Here is a 22,457-nt window from a genome sequence, read left to right as displayed (position 1 = left end):
CTTCAATCCCAATTTTCACTGCTTATTGAAGAATCTGTTGAACATGACAGTATACCCAAAGAGTGCTCATGCTTGGGACATATCAACCCAAAAGTCCACAGAAAAGATGTAGATGAAGAAAAAGGGAAGTGTGCCTTCCACGTTTAAGGCACCACAAAGCCAAATCAGAAAAAAGTATGGGAGGTACGCAAAATGCAAAAGAAAAATTAAATTAATTAATTAAACACCACAGAAATTCTTGCATTTACTTATTCTTCCATTTCAATGAAATCGTAAAATACACAATGTACTGAAAAGTGTATTTGAAGTCATCATTGCAGAAAGTATGACACCAATATTTATGCATTTCAGGCCTGCAACACATACCAAAAAAAGTTGGGATGGGGCAATTTAGTGGCAAGCGGGAAGTTTCAGGAAGCCCAACCAAAAGAAGAAAAAGTTGCAGTTCCTTGATTGGCCACGTAAGGCTGCAAAAATGAGCAGGTTCCCATGGGCGTCCATGGTGAAATGTCCAACTTTAGAGCAGAAATGAACATGTTCATAGCCTGGAACAAAACCGGTTTTGGTCTTTTATGATGTTTTAAGCCATAAAGTTACGTATGTATAATTTGGGTTTGGTCACACTGAGTGACAGTGGCACTTGGAATAATATGGCTTGTTGGGTGGTGACATCCTATTGGATCATCTAGTCCAGGGGTTAGCAGATTTTTAATGAGCCTTTCATTGGATTCAGGTGTGTTGGAGCAGGGAGACAACTAAGAGTGTCAGGAATGTGGCTCTCGAGGACCGAACTTGGCCACCCCTGATCTAGTGAGTGAAAATTCTGTTTATTTAATGTTGTATGCTATGGGTTAGCACATTTAGCAGCTATGAGAAGCCTGATCCTTTAGGTCCCTTTAATGTACATTTACAGAGAAAATAAGAGGCTCATAACTTTTAATGTTCACAGCAAAATAAAACATAATGAGATGTGATGCACAGTCCCCAAAAATATGATTTAATAAACAGCAGAAATGAGGTTAGCCTGGGAGCTTAGTTGGTTTGGACTCGAAGATAAGGGCATGTTCAGGCTTCAGATGGCTTCATGTTCCAGACATGCTCCACCTATTTATGCATTTAATGAGTTTATCCTGACATAGGCAGAATCAGCACAATTGCAGCCAACATGGAGATGCCCAGATATGGGCTTCATATTGACTGTTCCAGGTCACCCATAGAAAACCTATAGGTGACATCACACAGGCCTTGTCCAGTATATATACAGTTGTATGCAAAGGTTTGGGCACCCCTGATAATTTTTATGATTTTCCTTTATAAATCATTGGTTGTCTGGATCAGAAATTTCAGTTAAATATATCATATAGCAGACAAGCACAGCGATATTTGAGAACTGAGATGAAGTTTCTAGTATTTACAGAAAGTGTGCAATAATTATTTAAACAAAATTGGGGAGGTGCATAAATTTGGGCACCCTTGTCATTTTATTGATTTGAATACATTTAGCACTAATTACTGGAACAGAAAATTGGTTTGGTAAGCTTATTGACCCTTGACCTCCTTACACAGGTGAATCCAATCATGAGAAAGGATATTTAAGGTGGCCATTTGCAAATGTTTCCCCTCTTTGCATTTATTCTAATGAGTGGCAACATGGGAGCCTTGAAACAACTCTCAAATGACCTGAAAACAAAGATTTTTCAACATCATGATTTAGGGGAAGGATACAAAAAGCTATCTCAGAGATTTCAGCTGTTAGTTTCCACTGTGAGGCACATAGTGAGGAAATGGAAGACTGTAGGCACAGTACTAGTTAAGGCTTTAAGTGGCAGGTCAAGAAAAATCTCAAATAAGCTAAACTGAAGGATGGTGAGAACAGTCAAAGTCAACCCACAGACCTGCTCCAAAGACCTACAACATGAACTTGCTGCAGATAGTGTCTCTGCACCGTTCAACTATACAAAGCACTTTGCACAAAGAGATGCTGTATGATGCTGTAATGCTGAGAAAGCCTTTTCTGCATACATACCACAAACAGTCGCTTGAGCTATGCTAAAGCACATTTGGACAAGCCAGCTTCATTTTGGAATAAGGTGCTGTGGACTGATGAAATTAAAACTGAGTTATTTGGACATAACAAGGAGCGGTTTGCATGGCTGAAAAACAACACAGCATTCCAAGAAAAACGCTTGCTACAATTTGGAGGTGGTTCCATCATGCTGTGGGGCTGTGTGGCCAGTGCAGGTACTGGGAATCTTGTTAAAGTTGAGGGTCACATGGATTCCAGTCAATATCAGCAGATTCTTGAGAACAATGTTCATGAATCAGTGACAAAGTTGAAGTTGCGCCAGGGCTGGATCTTTCATCAAGACAACAACCCTAAACACTGCTCAAAATCTACTAAGGCATTCATGCAGAGGAACAACTACCATGTTCTGGAATGACTTCTTAGTTCCCAGACATGAATATTATGGAAAATCTGTGTGTGATTTTAAGTAGGCTGTCCATGCTTGGAAACCAACAAACCTGCAATGTTTTGTAAAGAAGAATGGTCCAAAATACCTTCAAGCAGAATCCACACTCTCATTGGAAGCTATAGAAAGCGTTCAGAGGCTGTTATTGCTGAAAAAGGAGGATCTACTAAATATTGATGTATTTTTTTCTGCTGGGGTGCCCAAATTTATGCAACTGCCTAATTGTGTTTAAAGAATTATTGCACACTTTCTGTAAATCTTATAAACTTCATTTCAATTCTCAAATATCACTGTGCTTGTCTGCTGTATGATATATTTAACTGAAATTGCTGATACATACAACCAATGATTTATAAAGGAAAATGCTGGAAATCATCAGGGGTGCCCAAACTTTTACATATAACTGTACTTAAGTGGTTGCTTTGTAACCTGTTACATATTTGTCAGTGTATGGTCTTTTTGAGCCTTTACAGTCAGTATGTCAAGCATATCATTCCACAGAAGCTGCTTTAAAGTGGTAAACATCTTGCTGGGTTGACTCAATTCAGGCCAATCGCAGTGAGATTTTTTTTAAGAACACAACATCCGATTCTTCCATTTTGAAATATTAGGTACCACAAGGTTGCATTATAGCCCCACTGTTATTGTCTGTATGTTCTATATGTAGCTATATGATTGACTTTCACCATTATGCTGATGACCTGCAGATGTACATGCCTGTTTATGTACAACCCCAATTCCAATGAAGTTGTGACGCTGTGTGAAATGTAAATAAAAACAGAATACAATGATTTGCAAATCCTCTTCAATCTATATTCAGTTGAATACACTACTAAGACAAGATATTTAATGTTCAAACTGATAATCTTTATTGATTTTGTGCAAATATTTGCTCATTTTGAAATGGATGCCTGCAACACGTTTCAAAAAAGCTGGGACAGTGGTATGTTTACCACTGTGTTACATCACCTTTCCTCTAACACTCAATAAGTGTTTGGGAACTGAGGACACAAATGTATGTGTCATAATTGGGTATAAAAGGAGCATCCCCAAAAGTCTCAGCCACTCACAAGCAAAGATGGGGTGAGGATCACCACTTTGTGAACAACTGCATGAAAAAAGTAGTCCAACAGTTTAAGAACAATGTTTCTCAACATTCAATTGCAAGGAATTCAGGGATTCTATCATCTACAGTCCATAATATAATCAGGAGATTCAGAGAATCTGGAGAACTTTCTACATGTAAGTGGCAAGGACAAAAACAAACACGGAATGCCCATGACCTTTGATCCCTCAGGAGGCAATGCATTAAAAACTGACATCATTGTGTAAAGGATATTACCACATGGGCTCAGGAACACTTCAGAAAACCATTGTCAGTTAACACAGTTCGTCGCTACATCTACAAGTGCACGTTAAAACTCCACCATGCAAAGTGAAAGCCATACATCAACAACATGCAGAAACACCACTGTCTTCTCTGGGCCCAAGCTCATTTGAAATAGACAGACGCAAAGTGGAAAAGTGTGCTGTGGTCTGATGAGTCCACATTTCAAATTGGTTTTGGAAATCATGGATGTCATGTCCTCCGGACAAAAGAGGAAAAAGACCATCCAGATTCTTACCAGTGCAAAGTTCAAAAGCCAGCATCTGTGTTAGTATGGGGGTGTGTTAGTGCCCATGGCATGGGCAACTTACATATCTGTGATGGCACCATCAATGCTGAAAGGTACATCCAGGTTTTGGAGAAACACATGCTGCCATCCAAGCAACGTCTTTTTCAGGGACGTCCCTGCTTATTTCACCAAGACAATGCCAAGGCACATTCTGCATGTGTTATAACAGCGTGGCTTCATAGTAAAATAGTGCAGGTACTAGACTGGCCTGCCTGCAGTCCAGACCTTTTGCCCATTGAAAATGTGTGGCACATTATGAAGCGCAAAATACAACAACGGAGACCCTGGACTATTGAACAACTGAAGTTGTACATCAAGCAAGAATGGGAAAGAATTCCACTGACAAAGCTTCAACAATTAGTGTCCTCAGTTCCCAAACGCTTATTGAGTGTTTTTAGAAGGAAAGGTGATGTAACACAGTGGTAAACATACCACTGTCCCAGCTTTTTTGAAATGTGTTGCAGGCATCCATTTCAAAATGAGCAAATATTTGCACAAAACAATAAACTTTATCAGTTTGAACATTAAATAGCTTGTCTTTGTGGTGTATTCAATTGAATATAGGTTGAAGAGGATTTGCAAATCATTGTATTCTGTTTTTTTAATTTACATTTTACACCACTCATTACATTTATATTTTACGCCACTCGTCCCAACTTCATTGGAATTGGGGTTGTAGGTAATGCCGCACACTGCAAATCTGAACATGTGTCTGGCAGCAGTAAAAAGTTGGGTGTTTTCTAATTTTATTACTTCTGAACTTGGAGAAGACAAAGATGATTTTTATTGATCCTGCAAGACAATTTTTTTTTTTTTATCCCATCACTGGGTGACTGTGTAATTCATTATAGCGAAACACATTACAAATCTCAGCATGATTTTTTTTTTTTTGTCCAACTTTGTCTTTTGACCTGAATATCAGAGAAGTGGCCAGGACTGCCCATTTTCATTTTCAGAACATTCAAAGATTAGACCCTATGTGTCTATAGCAGATAATGAGATACTGATTCATGCTTTAGTTTCCCCCAGAACTGATGTCATGTATTATTTCTAAGCTTGCCACAAAGGAGTGCGAGATGTCTGCAGAAGGTAAATCTGTACAGTATAGGTGTCTGGAGTTGGCAGTTCTCCAAACGTGAGTGGCCAATCAAGAAATAAATCACTCATTGAAGCCACAAAGACACCCATGATAACTCTGAAGGCATCACAGGCTTCAGTAGCTGTAATTGAATAAATTATTACTACTACTACTACTTTGACATTTTTTACAACAACTAGTCAATAATTAATGTTTGTTTGCTGTCAACATGGACCACACACTCAATAGGTCTTTGTTCGTGAAGCAAAGCCATGGTCTACTATTGTCTATAATTTTGAAATGATTTTTCCCTCAAATCAGTCTGTCCACCATGGTGGCTTCATTGTTAGCACTGTTGTCTCACAGTGAGAATGTTCAGGATTCACTTCCAAACTGATCCATTCTGTGTGGAGTCTACAGGTACTCCCTGTGTTCGCGTGAGTTCCCTCCAGGTCCACCAGCTTCCTCCCACTTCCAAAGACATGCACGTTAGGTGAATTGGTGACCGTAGGTATGAGTGGGAGTGTGAAAATGTTTATCTGCCTGCGTATAAGTGTTGGGTCTGTAATGGACTCGCGGCTTGTCCATGGTGTACCCCGACTCTCGCCAAATGACTACTACACTACGTTTTTCAAATGAGGAAATATATGAAGAGTTCAGGTGCAAAACCCTGTATCTCCACCAGACCACTCTTGTTTTAAATAAGGATATTTACCTGATGGAAGTTGTAGCAGGGGTGGTGGCCAAGTGGTTAATGCGCTTGGTTTCAGTTCAGAAGGTTCCAGGTTCAAATCCCACCCCTGCCACATTTCTGTAATGTGGAGTTGCGTCAGGAAGGGCATCTGGCGTAAAACCTGTGCCAATTCAACATGCAGATCCACCTCGACAGTGCAGCCGAAGGGACTTACTTACCTGATGGAAGTTGTACATCTCCATGAATCATTCTTTCTTGTTATGAAATGGTTATGGCGCACTGAACAAAATAGCAGAATCTCAAAAATCAGAAATGTGTTAATTAGCAACCTTTAATATATTTGGCTGCAAAACCTGGTATCTCCACCTTCAGTTTGTTTGCAAAACTCAATAAGTCCATCACTTTAATGTATGCTAGGACAGAGACGCCAAGTCAGCTAAAAGTTTCATTCCAATGCTCCTCAGCGTGCTCCTGCAGGTGTTCCACCTGCTTCTGCGCCTGATGTTTGGGAAAACGAGCAAGACGAGAGCCACGTGGAGCCACACATCTGGCTCTCTCTGTCTCCTCCTCCTCTCTGTGCCACTCCAGAGAGCCTGACTAAGCATGCAGTCACAAAGTTCTTCTGCTGTGGAGCAAACTGGAGCGATCTGAATTGTTCAGCAGCTGATGGATGAATATGGGTGTGTGTGGAGACACAATTCGCCTCATTCACAACGTGACAGAATGTAACAATGCGCTGTTACATGGTAAGAGGTTGCAGCAGTTCCTGAGGACACCTGACGCCTCTGCCTCAAATCATCACATTCTTGATCAGCATGTTGGGAAAGTGTAGGTACACGGACCCACAACAGGGGGCGCAAATGAACAGACAATGGAGGAAGTCAAATAACAACACTTTACTGTTGTGAATGGGCACAACAAACACAACATATTACAACAATAGACAAAAAGTCAAATCACAAAAGGTGTCGTGTGGGCAGGCTCGAAGATAGAAGATGTCTGTCCAAAGCAGAACCGGAACCACACGATTTCCTCCGCCACCAGACCCCGGGAATACTGGAGCCGCCAAGTCCCGAACTCCCAGGTGGCCACTGCCTCCGCATGTCGGACCTGGTACTGCTGGCGAGGAACAAAAAACAATTAAATGTGGGCGCGTATGCACCCAGCAATCCACACGGCAGGAAAACTACCTCCACCTCTCGGTGGAAAAAGAGTCTGCTATACAATGCACAAAAGTCACAAAAGGTTACTGTCGAAAGATCTCACAGTCAGCTGAGAACGTTACCTTCCAGGTAAAGCGATATCTCGGCAAAGAGGTGGAGACGTCGTCCTGCTGATGTACCCCTGCTGATCAGGTGATTGGTAACAGCTGTTGCAGGTGATGCATGACAGCTGTCACCCTGGCTGCTCCTGTGAGGCGGCTGCGCCCTCTGGTGCCTGGAGCCCGCACTCCAGACAGGGCGCCCTCTGGTGGTGGGCCAGCAGTACCTCCTCTTCTGGCGGCCCACACAACAGGACCCCCCCCTCAACGGGCGCCTCCTGGCTCCCGACCAGGCTTGTCCGGGTGGCGGCGGTAGAAATCGGCCAGGAGGGCCGGGTCCAGGATGAAGCTCCTCTTCACCCAGGAGCGTTCTTCGGGACCGTAGCCCCTCCCAGTCCACCAAATACTGGAAGCCCCGGCCCATCCTACGGACATCCAAGAGCCGGCGTACAGTCCAAGCCGGCTCGCCATCGATGATCCAGGCAGGAGGCGGTGCCGGACCCAGAGTACAGAGGGGTGAGGTGTGATGCGGTTTAACATGGGACACATGAAACACAGGATGGATCCGCAGTGAGGCTTCAGCTTCCGGCCTCCCGGCTGGACTGATGACCTTAAGGATCTTGAAGGGGCCGATATAACGGTCCTGTAGCTTGGGGGAGTTCACTTTGAGGGGAATGTCCTTTGTGGATAACCACACCTCCTGCCCTGGCCGATACGCAGGGGCTGGGGTCCGCCGACGGTCTGCATGGGCTTTTGCCCTCGTCCGGGCCTTCAGCAGAGCAGAACGGGCGGCACGCCACACCCGACGGCACTTCCGTAGGTGGGCCTGGACCAAGGGCACACCGACCTCTCCCTCAACCACCGGAAACAACGGGGGCTGATACCCCAGACACACCTCAAAAGGGGAGAGGCCGGTGGCTGAAGACACCTGGCTGTTATGGACATACTCGATCCAGGCCAAATGGGTACTCCAGGCCGCCGGGTGCGCGGCAGTCACGCAGCGCAAGGCCTGTTCCACCTCCTGGTTTACCCGTTCTGCTTGCCCGTTGGTCTGAGGGTGGTACCCGGACGAGAGACTCACCGTGGCCCCCAGTTCCCGGCAGAAGCTCCTCCAGACATGCGAGGAGAACTGGGGACCGCGATCGGAGACGATGTCTGTTGGAATCCCATGCAGCCGGACGACGTGGTGGACCAGGAGGTCCGCTGTCTCCTGGGCTGTTGGGAGCTTCGGGAGGGCCACGAAGTGGGCCGCCTTGGAGATTCGGTCCACTATCGTGAGGATGGTGGTGTTACCCTCGGACGGCGGGAGGCCGTGACAAAATCCAGGCCGATGTGGGACCAGGGGCGATGAGGCACAGGCAGCGGCTGGAGTAGTCCTGATGCCCTGCGATGGTCAGCCTTGCCCCTGGCGCAGGTGGTGCAGGCCTGGATATAATCCCGGACGTCGGCCTCTAGGGACGCCCACCAGAAGCGCTGCCGGACAACTGCCACGGTTCTTCGCACCCCTGGATGACAGGAGAGCTTGGAGCCGTGACAGAAGTCCAGGACTGCAGCCCTAGCTTCTGGTGGGACGTATAGTTTGTTCTTCGGCCCAGTTCCGGGGTCCGGGCTTCGTGCCAGGGCCTCCTGGACGGTTCTTTCTACGTCCCAGGTGAGGGTGGCCACGATAGTGGACTCCAGGATGATGGGTTCCGGTGGATCCGACAACTCCGCTTTGACTTCATCTTCATGTACCCGGGACAAGGCATCCGATCTCTGGTTTTTGGTCCCGGGACGGTAGGTGTTCCGGAAGTCAAAACGGCCGAAGAACAGTGACCAGCGGGCTTGCCTGGGGTTCAGCCACTTGGCGGTCCTGATATACTCCAGGTTCCGGTGGTCAGTGAAAACCGTGAATGGCACGGACGTTCCCTCCAACAGATGTCTCCACTCTTCAAGAGCCTCTTTCACCGCAAGGAGTTCTCGATTGCCGACGTCATAGTTCCGTTCGGCCGGGGTCAACCTGCGGGAAAAATAGGCACACGGGTGAAGGACCTTATCGGTCTTCCCGCTCTAGGAAAGCACAGCTCCTATCCCTGAGTCTGAGGCGTCCACTTCAACCACTAACTGGCGACTAGGATCGGGTTGCACCAGAACGGGTGCAGATGAGAAGCGCCGTTTCAACTCCTTGAACGCGGCATCGCAATGATCCAACCAGGTGAAGGGGACTTTTGGTGAGGTCAGGGCTGTCAGGGGGCTAACTACCTGACTGTAGCCCTTAATGAACCTCCTGTAGAAATTTGCAAAGCCGAGGAACTGTTGCAGCTTCCTATGGCTAGTGGGTTGGGGCCAGTCTCTCACCGCCGCAACCTTGGCCGGATCAGGAGCGACGGAGTTGGGGGAGATGATAAACCCCAGGAAGGACAAAGATGTGCGGTGAAACTCACCTTCAGGGTTAAATCCTCATAACGGATTGTCACTGGGAGTCGTGTGGCAATATGGGTATGTCCCACGTGAATGTTTTGGCCCACCCCTAACCCAGTGTCTAGGGGCGGGCGTTGGTGTTTAACCGCTTGGGGCAGTCCCTCACTTGATGCTCTATTGAGCCACAAACAAAGCACGCTCCGCGGGCCAGCCTCCTCTGTCTATCTGGTGCCCTAAATGTGGCCCTGCTCGTGTCCATAGCTTCGTCAGCAGGGGGAGCTGTCACCACACGGAGCGTAGAGGCCGTGGAGCGTGGGGAGGGCGGAACTCGGTCGGAACCGGAAGGGAGAGGGATGGCGCGTGCCCGGCCACGCCCTTCGTCTCGTTCCCAACGGCGTTCTTCTAACCGATTGTCTAATCGTATAACGAGATCAATAAGCCCGTCTAAATCCCGCGGTTCGTCCTTGGCCACCAGGTGCTCCTTCAGGACCAACGATAGTCCGTTTACGAAGGCGGCGCGGAGGGCAGTGCTATTCCAGCCGGACCTCGCAGCCGCGATGCGGAAGTCGACTGCATAAGCAGCTGCGCTCCGGCGCCCCTGTCTCATTGACAGCAGCACGGCTGAAGCGGTCTCTCCTCTATTTGGGTGATCGAACACTGTTCTGAACTCCCTCACAAACCCATCATATGTCTGAAGGAGCCGTGAATTTTGCTCCCAGAGCGCTGTAGCCCAAGCGCGTGCCTCGCCACGAAGCAGATTAATCACATAAGCTATCTTACTAGCATCAGTCGCGTACATGACGGGACGTTGTGCGAAGACGAGCGAACACTGCATAAGAAAGTCCGCGCATGTCTCCACACAACCCCCGTACGGTTCTGGAGGGCTTATGTATGCTTCAGGGGAAGGTGGGAGGGGTCGTTGAACGACCTGTGGAACGTCACTATTGCGCACAGGATCGACAGGAGGGGGAGCCGCAGCAGCGCCCTGAGGGCGCGCTTCCAACTGCGCGGCGAGAGCCTCCACCCTGCGGTTAAGGAGGACGTTCTGCTCGGTCATCAGATCCAACCGAGCCGTAAAAGCGGTGAGGATTCGCTGCAACTCACCGATCATTCCTCCTGCAGACGCCTGTGCGCCCTGCTCTTCCATTGGCCGTTCAACGGCTGGTTGACGCCCCTCGGGGTCCATGACGTTGGCCGAGATATCCTGTTGGGAAAGTGTAGGTACACGGACCCACAACAGGGGGTGCAAATGAACGGACAATGGAGGAAGTCAAATAACAACACTTTACTGTTGTGAATGGGCACAACAAACACAACAGATTACAACAATAGACAAAAAGTCAAATCACAAAAGGTGTCGTGTGGGCAGGCTCGAAGATAGAAGACGTCTGTCCAAAGCAGAACCGGAACCACACGATTTCCTCCGCCACCAGACCCCGGGAATACTGGAGCCGCCAAGTCCCGAACTCCCAGGTGGCCACTGCCTCCGCATGTCGGACCTGGTACTGCTGGCGAGGAACAAAAAACAATTAAATGTGGGCGCGTATGCACCCAGCAATCCACACGGCAGGAAAACTACCTCCACCTCTCGTTGGAAAAAGAGTCTGCTATACAATGCACAAAAGTCACAAAAGGTTACTGTCGAAAGATCTCACAGTCAGCTGAGAACGTTACCTTCCAGGTAAAGCGATATCTCGGCAAAGAGGTGGAGACGTCGTCCTGCTGATGTACCCCTGCTGATCAGGTGATTGGTAACAGCTGTTGCAGGTGATGCGTGACAGCTGTCACCCTGGCTGCTCCTGTGAGGCGGCTGCGCCCTCTGGTGCCTGGAGCCCGCACTCCAGACAGGGCGCCCTCTGGTGGTGGGCCAGCAGTACCTCCTCTTCTGGCGGCCCACACAACACAGCAGCCAAGAATGTATACTTCGTGGCATTCGTGACGTGCCGTCATTATGTGTAAACGCAGCATCAGAGAAGCTCTCGTGGGCGCCGCAATCTTTGCATCACGTGACTGAGATACATGCCAGTGAGTGGTGCGCTGTTCACCATGTGGTTTTGCACACAAACTGGGATGGCGCTTACGAGGTTCTGCATACAAACCACATCTTGACTTGCATTTACCACAGGATTTATGGGGTGTTGCTTCCACTTGCAATGGTTATCTCATTTTCCGTGGGCGTGGCGTTAGCGGGGTTTTGTGCTGGAACTCTTCATATATATATATATATATATATATAAAACCCTTGGCAAAAATTATGGAATCACTGGCCTCGGGGATGTTCATTCAGTTGTTTAATTTTGTAGAAAAAAAGCAGATCACAAACATGACACAAAACTAAAGTCATTTCAAATGGCAACTTTCTGGCTTTAAGAAACACTATAAGAAATCAGGAAAAAAAATTGTGGCAGTCAGTAACGGTTACTTTTTTAGACCAAGCAGAGGGAAAAAAATATGGACTCACTCAATTCTGAGGAATAAATTATGGAATCACCCTGTAAATTTCCATCCCCAAAACTAACACCTGCATCAAATCAGATCTGCTCGTTAGTCTGCATCTAAAAAGGAGTGATCACACCTTGGAGAGCTGTTGCACCAAGTGGACTGACATGAATCATAGCTCCAACATGAGAGATGTCAATTGAAACAGAGGAGAGGATTATCAAACTCTTAAAAGAGGGTAAATCATCACGCAATGTTGCAAAAGATGTTGGTTGTTCACAGTCAGCTGTGTCTAAACTCTGGACCAAATACAAACAACATAGGAAGGTTGTTAAAGGCAAACATACTGGTAGACCAAGGAAGACATCAAAGCGTCAAGACAGAAAACTTAAAGCAATATGTCTCAAAAATCGAAAATGCACAACAAAACAAATGAGGAACGAATGGGAGGAAACTGGAGTCAACGTCTGTGACCGAACTGTAAGAAACCGCCTAAAGGAAATGGGATTTACATACAGAAAAGCTAAATGAAAGCCATCATTAATACCTAAACAGAAAAAAACAAGGTTACAATGGGCTAAGGAAAAGCAATCGTGGACTGTGGATGACTGGATGGAAGTCATATTCAGTGATGAATCTCGAATCTACATTGGGCAAGGTGATGATGCTGGAACTTTTGTTTGGTGCCATTCCAATGAGATTTATAAAGATGACTGCCTGAAGAGAACATGTAAATTTCCACAGTCACTGATGATATGGGGCTGCATGTCAGGTAAAGGCACTCGGCAGATGGCTGTCATTACATCATCAATAAATGCACAAGTTTACGTTGATATTTTGGACACTTTTCTTATCCCATCAATTGAAAGGATGTTTGGGGATGATGAAATCATTTTTCAAGATGATAATGCATCTTGCCATAGAGCAAAAACTGTGAAAACATTCCTTGCAAAAAGACACATAGGGTCAATGTCATGGCCTGCAAATAGTCCGGATCTTAATCCAATTGAGAATCTTTGGTGGAAGTTGAAGAAAATGGTCCATGACAAGGCTCCAACCTGCAAAGCTCATCTGGCAACAGCAATCAGAGAAAGTTGGAGTCAGATTGATGAAGAGTACTGTTTGTCACTCATTAAGTCCATGCCTCAGAGACTGCAAGCTGTTATAAAAGCCAGAGGTGGTGCAACAAAATACTAGTGATGTGTTGGAGCGTTCTTTTGTTTTTCATGATTCCATGAATATTATGTTATTTGGACACATTTCAAAGGCTTGGTTTCAGTGTGGAAGGTTCCTGGTTCAAACCCCACCCCTGCCACATTTCTCCATGCAATGTGGAGTTGCGTCAGGAAGGGCATCTGGCGTAAAAATTGTGCCACAATCAACATGCAGGTCCACCTTGGATCTGCTGTGGCAACCCCGAGTGAATGCAACGGAGCAGCTGAAGGGACTTACTTTTACAAGTACAGTATTAATGTTTTTAAATGACAATATCATCAAAAATTTCAAGAAGCACACAGAACCTTTATTATTAAACATACATAACAGAGCCTGACTGTTTCATGACAGTTTGTCCTTTATTGTTCAATGCAAATTTTATGTTAAAGATTGGCCAGCAGATGTCGCCATGTGGTTCAAAATGCTTCGGTTTCTCTGTCACTAATTTTCATGAATAACAATCATATTAGCAACCAGTAATTATTACCACATATGCCTGGATAAACTTACAGTCATGAATACTTTGATTTTGCGTTGGAAACCAGGATGTTAATTAACGTGCAATGACTTTTAAACATTAACTTACTGAAGAACTAAGCAGAGAGTAATTCACCTAGATCTTCTCACATAACGTCTAATCCAGTGTGCATCTCTGTGAATTTCCTGGCATCCAAATCACCAGTTTCGTCCGGTTCCATTGTCTTTCTGCAGATTTTGACTGATTTTGCTTGCGGCGGTACCGTTTTTTTCTTTTTTAGTTTGGTAGCACTGTATAAACATATGATATCTAATATGCGCCTTCAAAACAGACTGATTTATAGTGCACACAAAACACGTTGGCATAAATTTTAAGATTAGGCTTAAAACTTTCCTTTTTGCTAAAGCTTATAGTTAGGGCTGGATCAGGTGACCCTGAACCATCCCTTAGTTATGCTGCTATAGACGTAGACTGCTGGGGGGTTCCCATGATGCACTGTTTCTTTCTCTTTTTGCTCTGTATGCACCACTCTGCATTTAATCATTAGTGACTGATCTCTGCTCCCCTCCACAGCATGTCTTTTTCCTGGTTCTCTCCCTCAGCCCCAACCAGTCCCAGCAGAAGACTGCCCCTCCCTGAGCCTGGTTCTGCTGGAGGTTTCTTCCTGTTAAAAGGGAGTTTTTCCTTCCCACTGTAGCCAAGTGCTTGCTCACAGGGGGTCGTTTTGACCGTTGGGGTTTTACATAATTATTGTATGGCCTTGCCTTACAATATAAAGCACCTTGGGGCAACTGTTTGTTGTGATTTGGCGCTATATAAAAAAAAAATTGATTGATTGATAAATTTAAATAAACATAAATATACAGAGGTGATTAAGTTTGGGAGTAGTTTGGTCAAAGGCCAATGTCAAAGAAAACATAGTCTGAAAAAAAACACCTTTTTTGTATATCTTAACAAACAAGAAGCCCTGATAAATGAATGAAGCATATATTGATCACCAAAACATTCATGTTTGGTATGAATGATTTCATAATGAAGTCACACAGAAGTCATATGATGAAGTCATACACAGTCAAAAACACTATTACAGACATATATACTTAGTAGTGTAGAGCGCACAGGGTATACACCAGCCCTCAAATGCCTTTCATTATAATCGGTTAAACAAACTGAAAATGTGTAACCTGTGTCGTGCAACATACCTTTGCACAGAGAAGGATGTCCAGGAAGTCTAGGCTTCGCTTAGCCTGTATGCGGTCCAGCTCCCTTTCCTTCTTCAGGGTTTCTTTCCTCTTTCTTATGACTTCCTCTTCAAAGAAAAAGAAAATTGAGTAAATAATAATATATACACACACACACACACACACACACACACACACACACACACACACACACACACACACACACACACACACACACACACACACACACACACACACACACACACACACACACACACACACACATATGTTGGTGAATGTTTACATACAGTCATCATGGGCATGAATCTCATGGTAATTTTGAGCTTTTAATGAGGTCTTGTTTTGCCATGGTGGAATGATTGTACTGTATATATATCATTAATGACCCTAAAAAAAAAGACAAGAATTAAGTGCACCACTTCAGATTTATTTTGGAGTAAAATATACACAGAGGCTCAAATATAAACATACACCACCACAAATATTTGATTTAGTGCCCCTTAGCAACCTGCACCTTGACCGGATGCATTTGGTAGCCATCAGCAAGCTTCTGGCATAATTCTACCTGGATATCTGACCGGTCTTCTTGGTAAAGTTAATTTCAATTGGTTGGTTTCCTGGAACAGACCAGGCTTTGAACTGTAGTCCACAAATTTTCAATGTGGTTAAGGTCAGGGCTTTGGGAAGGCCATTCCAGAAACTTATTTTTAGACTGATTTATCTGACTCACATCCAGTTTTGATGTGTATTTGTTGTCATTGTCCTGCCATATTTCAAGCATCAAGCTGTTGATTTGAGGTGACACTGAAGAATTTTGAGGTAGTGCTCCTTCTTAAGGGGAGGTGATGGTCTAGTGGTTAAGGTGTTGGGCTTGAGTCCAGAAGATCCTGGGTTCAAATCCCCGCCTGAATGGAAAATCACTAAGAGCCCTTGGGCAAGGTCTTTAATCCCCTATTGCTCCCGGTGTGTAGTGAGCGCCTTGTATGGCAACACCCTGACATCAGGGTGAATGTGAGGCATAACTGTAAAGCGCTTTGAGCATCTGATGCAGATGGAAAAGCGCTATATAAATGCAGTCCATTTACCATTTCTTAATTACTTCATCTACTTTGTGCAATGTCAGTACAACTGAACAGCAAAACAGACCCAAAACATGATGCTACCACCACTATGTTTGACACCTGGTACAGTGTCTTAGGTTTAAACCCTCACCTTTACTCCTCCAAACACACCTCTTGTCATTATGCCCAAATTTCTCAGTCTTTGTCTTGTCTGAACCAGTGTTGCCACAGTTACTTTGAAAAAGTAATCCAATTAGTGATTACTGATTACTCCTTGAAAAAATAACTTAGTTACTTTACTGATGACTCATTTTTAAAAGTAACTACATTAGATTACTAGTTATTCCCCCATCACGCATATGCCAATTGAGGCCGAATTGCATCAGAATGACACAATTGAGGTGGGGTCTGAAGCCCAACAGGCAGCAGTCTGTAAAAATCGACATATTTGGTCCCATTCGCTCGGCTGTCCCGAGTGTGTTGCACATGTTCAAAACACTCTTGGCGCGATCAAGATGCGACGCACATCTGGCGGGGGCCTATATTCTGTTTTTGTGTCATCTGACTGCAGGTTACAAAACAGCATCTATCTGATCGTGGTTGATTGAACCCTGAGATCGATCGGTCACAGCAAAGCCTGCCGGCATGTTGTGCCACAGATGTCCACCTCCACTGGACCCTGGCCTGGGAGGGCAAAGGAAATGTTGATATGTAATAACATATATGTGGCACACATTCATCATGTACAGTGGGTGTGAACAGCACGCAATCAAACCAAAAGCACCGTGTGCCACTGTGCCTCTCCGTGGTCTCATGCGTAGTAACGCGTTATAGCGCATGTCAGGCACAGAGCTGAACAGATCTCACTGCTGTAATATATATATTATTACCTGATCACCATCTAAACTCTGTAGGAGGTGTGACGTGGAACTGTATTGCCAGGCCATGACAACATTATTAAACATGAAACTCACCTCCAGCACGGAACCAGGACAGCACAGAGCGCACAGGACCCAAACCACAGCGTGTGGTGAAAAGCTTCTCACCAGGCAGCTGTGTGCTGCAAATAACCACGCAAAAATTAAATCCCATGTGATAATCCAACCGACATCATGGTGTACAGACTTGCGTTGTGCTCCTGAAGGGAGCAAAAAAGAAAAAAGAAATTAAAGTTTACTGGAAAGGCTGCGCCTGACGCATGGTGACTGCTGCAAACTTTCAGCAAAGGTGTCCAGTGGCATGCGCACCCCACGCACGTGCACCCACACGCCCACATGCATACACACAGGGCCGGAATGATCACTCAGCTGTGTGCATGTGTTCATAACGGCTGCATGAGCCACTAAGTGCACGCGCGTGCCACTGGACACCCTTGCTGAAAGTTTGCCAGCAGTGGGCCAAGCAGTCACACCATGAGTCAGACGCAGCTTTAACACATATGGCGTGATTCCGGTCCATACGTTGGTGGTATTCCAGTGTCCAGTACCGGCAGGGACTGTGCAAAGGGAGGAACAATCTTCAGCACCTTTTATGGTGGTCTGACTGCAGTCTGTGTTACCTGTTGTCCACATACACTTTGGATGCCATTGTGCAGGTGTTGACAAGGTAATCTGGATGCGTTCTGACACGCTGACCACGCCTCTTTCCCTCCCGACTGCATCCAGTTATGGCAATTTTTGCAGTTTCGGACTGGTTCCTGCACATTCTTGCTATGTGTGACGGGGGCTTTAATTTCAGGAGCTTCCAACAACAGCCCCCCCTACTACCTCAACATGAAAATAATCACCAGTTTTGTCAATACTCACTTTACTGGAAGTGCATTTTTAACAGTAACATAACGTAAATAATAGTCTGAATAAAACTGGCAATAAAAGTGATTATTTACAGGTATTATATCAAAGCATTCCATTACTTATGCAAATCATCAGCTTGGCTTTTCTATTTTTATTCATTTATATCATGGTGTAGAGATTTGCTATCAGTTTGAGTTTAAGGAAGATAATTTTAGACATTTTTATTATTTGTATTTTAAATTGCATAAACAAATTAAAATGTGAAATATGTACCAAGTGTTCTAATACATTTGGAGGACACTACAGCCTCCCTCAGTTGCATTTCAATTAATCTGCATTTGCTGTAAATGGCTTACCAGGCATGGTAGCATCACTGCCTAAATGATTATGTACCTGATGGGAGCAACTCCATGTATAGCTGTAAACTACAAACAAGTGGTGTGCTGCAACTTCTCTGTATGATATTCAGAGTGTCCTAGGGATGGAACACCTCCTGTGAAGTTTCTGTGTAGGCTCTCATTTGTCCAGGTGGTTTCCATAGTAGAGAAGCTTGAATCTTCGACTGGACTGGGTTGCTTGACGTGAGGACGTTTCGCTTCAAATCACAGAAGCTTCCTCAGCTAAAATTCTTGCTCTGGTAGTCTGTCTTCTGTCTTGACTCTTGTAGAGAAGAATAAAACAGAAGCCAACAAAAGCTGGAGTTTTTAACCTAACCAGACCCCTCCTACAGAGAGGCAGACTGCTATTGGCTAGTGACTAAACAATTGCTTTAATTAGCACCTATTGTGCTCTAGTTAGCACCCTCCTAATGACAGGGCAGCTGTCCCTCCTAATGATGGGACAGAAGCCTCTCCTGATGGCTCCCTTGACGACTCTCCTGATGACGTGAATGACTCATTACCATGAACAAAAGACTGAAACTGCTTTGACCTGAGTACCTCATTGTAAACATCGGACAAAGCGTGTCTGAGACCCCCTCCCCGGTTGAGGCTGGGTTTCAACTGTTTTACAAAGAATGCTTCCTTGACACCTCTCTCAAACCATTTCTTCTCTCTGGCTAAGATTTTAACTTCCTTGTCCTCAAACGTGTGGTTAGTGTCTTTCAGGTGGAGATGAACTGCAGACTGAGGTCCACTAGCGCCCTCTCTGCGGTGCTGGTATAGCCTTTTGTGTAAAGGTTGCTTAGTCTCACCTATGTAGTGTTCATTACAGTTTTCCTGACATCTGATAGAATACACTACATTGCTCTGTTAGTAACTAGGGATCCTGTCCTTAGGGTGAACTAATTTCTGTCTCAAGGTGTTAACCGGTTTAAAGTAAACTGGGATTTTGTGCTGTCTGAAGATCCTCAGTAGTTTTTCCCCTACTCCTGCTAAATAAGGGAGAGACACTCCTCTTCTTCTTAGAAGAGGAGTGCAGTTCATCTCCACCTGAAAGACACTAACCCCACATTTGAGGACAAGGAAGTTAAAATCTTAGCCAGAGAGAAGAAATGGTTTGAGAGAGGTGTCAAGGAAGCATTCTTTGTAAAACAGTTGAAACCCAGCCTTAACCGGGGAGGGGGTCTCAGACACGCTTTGTCCCCTGTTTACAATGGGGTACTCAGGTCAAAGCAGTTTCAGTCTTTTGTTCATGGTAATGTCATTCACGTCATCAGGAGAGTCGTCAAGGGAGCCATCAGGAGACGCTTCTGTCCCATCATTAGGAGGGACAGCTGCCCTGTCATTAGGAGGGTGCTAACTAGAGCACAATAGGTGCTAATTAGAGCTACTGTTTAGTCACTAGCCTGTAGCAGTCGGCCTCTTGGTAGGAGGGGTCTGGTTAGGTTAAAAACTCCAGCTTTTGTTGGCTTCTGATTATTCTTCTCTACAAGAGTCAAGACAGAAGTCAGACTACCAGAGCAAGAATTTTAGCTGAGGAAGCTTCTGTGATTTGAAACAAAACGTCCTCACATCAAGCAACCCAGTCCAGTCGAAGATTCAAGCTTCTCTACCTCCTGTGAAGATTTGTGACGCCAATGTAACTCTAGTACCCTTCAGAATACTGTTGTGTAAGATCTTACACATCCTATTAGGATTTAATTTCATGTCCTCCACTCATATTATGTGCCATCACCTTAGAAACAGCCCAGTCTTGGAGTCTAGCCAGACTGAAGCGAGGCCACAGCAGGCAACAGTCTATGGGACTTCAGAAAATGAATCTAAAATATTGTGCTATACTGTTTGTGTTTCTATGATAAATTTAACTCCATGGCACAATATAACATCTATAGTAAAGCATATTTATATTATGAACACCATCAAATTTTGTAGGCATTTGCTGTTGTTATACTGCCACTTTCTGCATCAAAAAAATACTTACAGCAATAACTAAGGTGTATTTCATTTGAAAATCTATGGGGAGGTGATGGTCTAGTGGTTAACCATTGGGCTTGAGACCAGAGGATCCTCAGTTCAAATCCCAGCCTGACTGGGAAATCACTAAGGGCCCTTGGGCAAGGTCCTTAATCCCCTAGTTGCTCCTGGTGTGTAGTGAATGCCTTGTATGGCAGCACCCTCACATCTGGGTGAATGTGGGGCATTATTGTAAAGTGCTTTGAGCGTCTGATGCAGATGGAAAAGCGCTATATAAATGCAATCCATTTACCATTTATAAACACGTGCACAGAGCGTACCTGTGTGACTGTGAGCCACCCTCAGTGCCTTCCTGTATTTGAAACCATGTGGGCTCAGTTGAAAGATGATGTCACTGTGGTAGGGAAAGATCCTGAACCGCAGATTAACCAGATAGGTAAGATCATACACTGCTGTGATGTACGCATTTGTTCCTCTGAAATATACAAAAAAGCCCAATGTTAAAACTTGTGTTCACTTATACCTTCAGACAATTCTCACTCCGACATCTGAAACTAAATGGTGGAAAGAAGAAGACTGACCCCTCGGTTTGACAGTTGCTGTTACAGCTGAAGGCGCACTTCAAAATGCTGTCCAGTGTCATGAGGCTCACGTGTTCAAACAACTCAAAGGACTTTTGGCTCTTTGCATAATTTTCCCATTTGTTCTGCCAAAAATGAGAGACAAGGTGTCATGTCCACAAAATAAAGAGAGTGCTCTAAGAGCACAATATCCCCCTCTGGCAAATGCTGCTTGCTACATTCTGATAACATTTCAAAGTATGTGATAGTTGATTTCAGAATGCAGATCCAACTCATGACACTGGCAGTGTCTAGGACTATTAAACAAGGGCCATAACTCTGCCAAAATGTGTCAATCTTGTACAATATTCCAGTATGTATATTACCAACAGATAAAAAGGAATTGTACCAAGTTTCCAAAAATTATGATTAAAAATGTGAGAGGAGTGATTTCAGAATGCAGGCACCCACTCGTGAAACTGACGGAGTCTAGATTTAAGTAAAGGCCATAACTCTGGTAAAATGTGCCCAACTTGAATGATATGATAATATGCATATTACCAACTAATAACAAGGACTTCTCCCAAGTTTCACAAAATTGCTCATAGAAATGTGAGAGGAGTTGATTTCAGAACACTTATGTCTTTTTTGGAATAGACAGACAGACAGCAGCAATGGCAACAACATAATCCCCGTTCGGGACTTTGGCCAGCGTGGGATAACCCCCCCCAAACACAGTGATTACTCAGTATGGCCTCTGGGCAAACTTAGAAAAAAATAATAAATACTAATTCAACATCATTATTACAAAATATGTGATGCAGTGAATAAATAAATCTATTCATACCAGCATAGTTTCTGCAGATTCTAACATCAGTTTTATGTATGGTTTCAACACGTCATAGTGGAAACCTGGAGTCAGGAGCCTTCTGTGACGAAACCACTTTGGACCTTTAGAAACCAACAAACCTTCACCTAATGACAAAAATAATAATTACAAAAGTACACTGTAGGCATACAAGAGAGATGAAATGCAATGCTAACTGGCAGTAGATGCAAAGCATTAGGAAAAATGCATTTCAGACTCACCAATCCAAGATGTAATAAAACCATACACATAATCATCTTTAGGCTCTGTTAGGAAACACACATAATGGTATAACTGTCTTTGAATTAAAAAAGAAGCAATGTACAGTACATTTCAAATACAAGACATAAAACGTAGTGGACAATCTTACACTACCCCCCCCCCCCTTTTGGCAAAGCAGAGGTGTTTGGCTAAGCAACAGCTGGTTGACACAAATTCTTCCAAAAGTAAAAATATGTTACTTCAGTGTTAACAGAACAGGGAGAGAAGAAAATATTAAAAGGTATAGGGCCACTAAGCTTTTAAAGGGTTAAGGCACACAAAGAATTTTCTTTGGCACGACTATGATTTTATTTATGAGCCTATAAATATAGTACTCAAAATTCACCTTGTCAAGGAAAAATTAATAAAAAGTTCACCTAAAGGGGAAACTTTAAAAGACCACACAGCCTCTCCGGGAACCATCACCTTATCGTGGTGGAGAGATGCCACTATGAACCTGACAGCTGTGTTGTCTAGAGCCTTTGTGCTCCTGGTAGGGTCTCATGCGAGGGGCCAGACTAAGAATGGTTCACAAGACACCATGAAAGAACGAGGCACAGAAAATGTGGCCTGGCCTGGAGGAAGCCAGGGGCCCACGTCTGGAGCCAGGCCTTGATGGAGGGCCCGTCAGTGAGTGCCTGGTGGC

General features: G+C 44.7%; 1 protein-coding gene across 1 annotated transcript in view; it reads right to left on the bottom strand.

Moving 5' to 3' along the window:
• The window catches only part of LOC117513818 (cytochrome P450 4B1-like), a 122,134-nt gene that overhangs the window by 81,561 nt on the left and 18,116 nt on the right, over positions 1 to 22,457 (bottom strand). The window contains exons 3-7 of the mRNA XM_034174047.1: positions 21,772 to 21,816; positions 21,530 to 21,657; positions 20,704 to 20,828; positions 20,443 to 20,597; positions 14,915 to 15,021 (exon numbers count right to left, since the gene is read on the bottom strand). Coding sequence (XP_034029938.1) covers positions 14,915 to 15,021; positions 20,443 to 20,597; positions 20,704 to 20,828; positions 21,530 to 21,657; positions 21,772 to 21,816 — 560 coding nt within the window. The remainder of the gene's footprint in view (positions 1 to 14,914; positions 15,022 to 20,442; positions 20,598 to 20,703; positions 20,829 to 21,529; positions 21,658 to 21,771; positions 21,817 to 22,457) is intronic.

Source organism: Thalassophryne amazonica, chromosome 7 (assembly GCF_902500255.1).
Source record: "Thalassophryne amazonica chromosome 7, fThaAma1.1, whole genome shotgun sequence".
Lineage (NCBI taxonomy): Eukaryota > Metazoa > Chordata > Actinopteri > Batrachoidiformes > Batrachoididae > Thalassophryne > Thalassophryne amazonica.
Note: the sequence above shows the minus strand (reverse complement) of the source record. Positions and strands in the feature narration are given on the sequence as shown.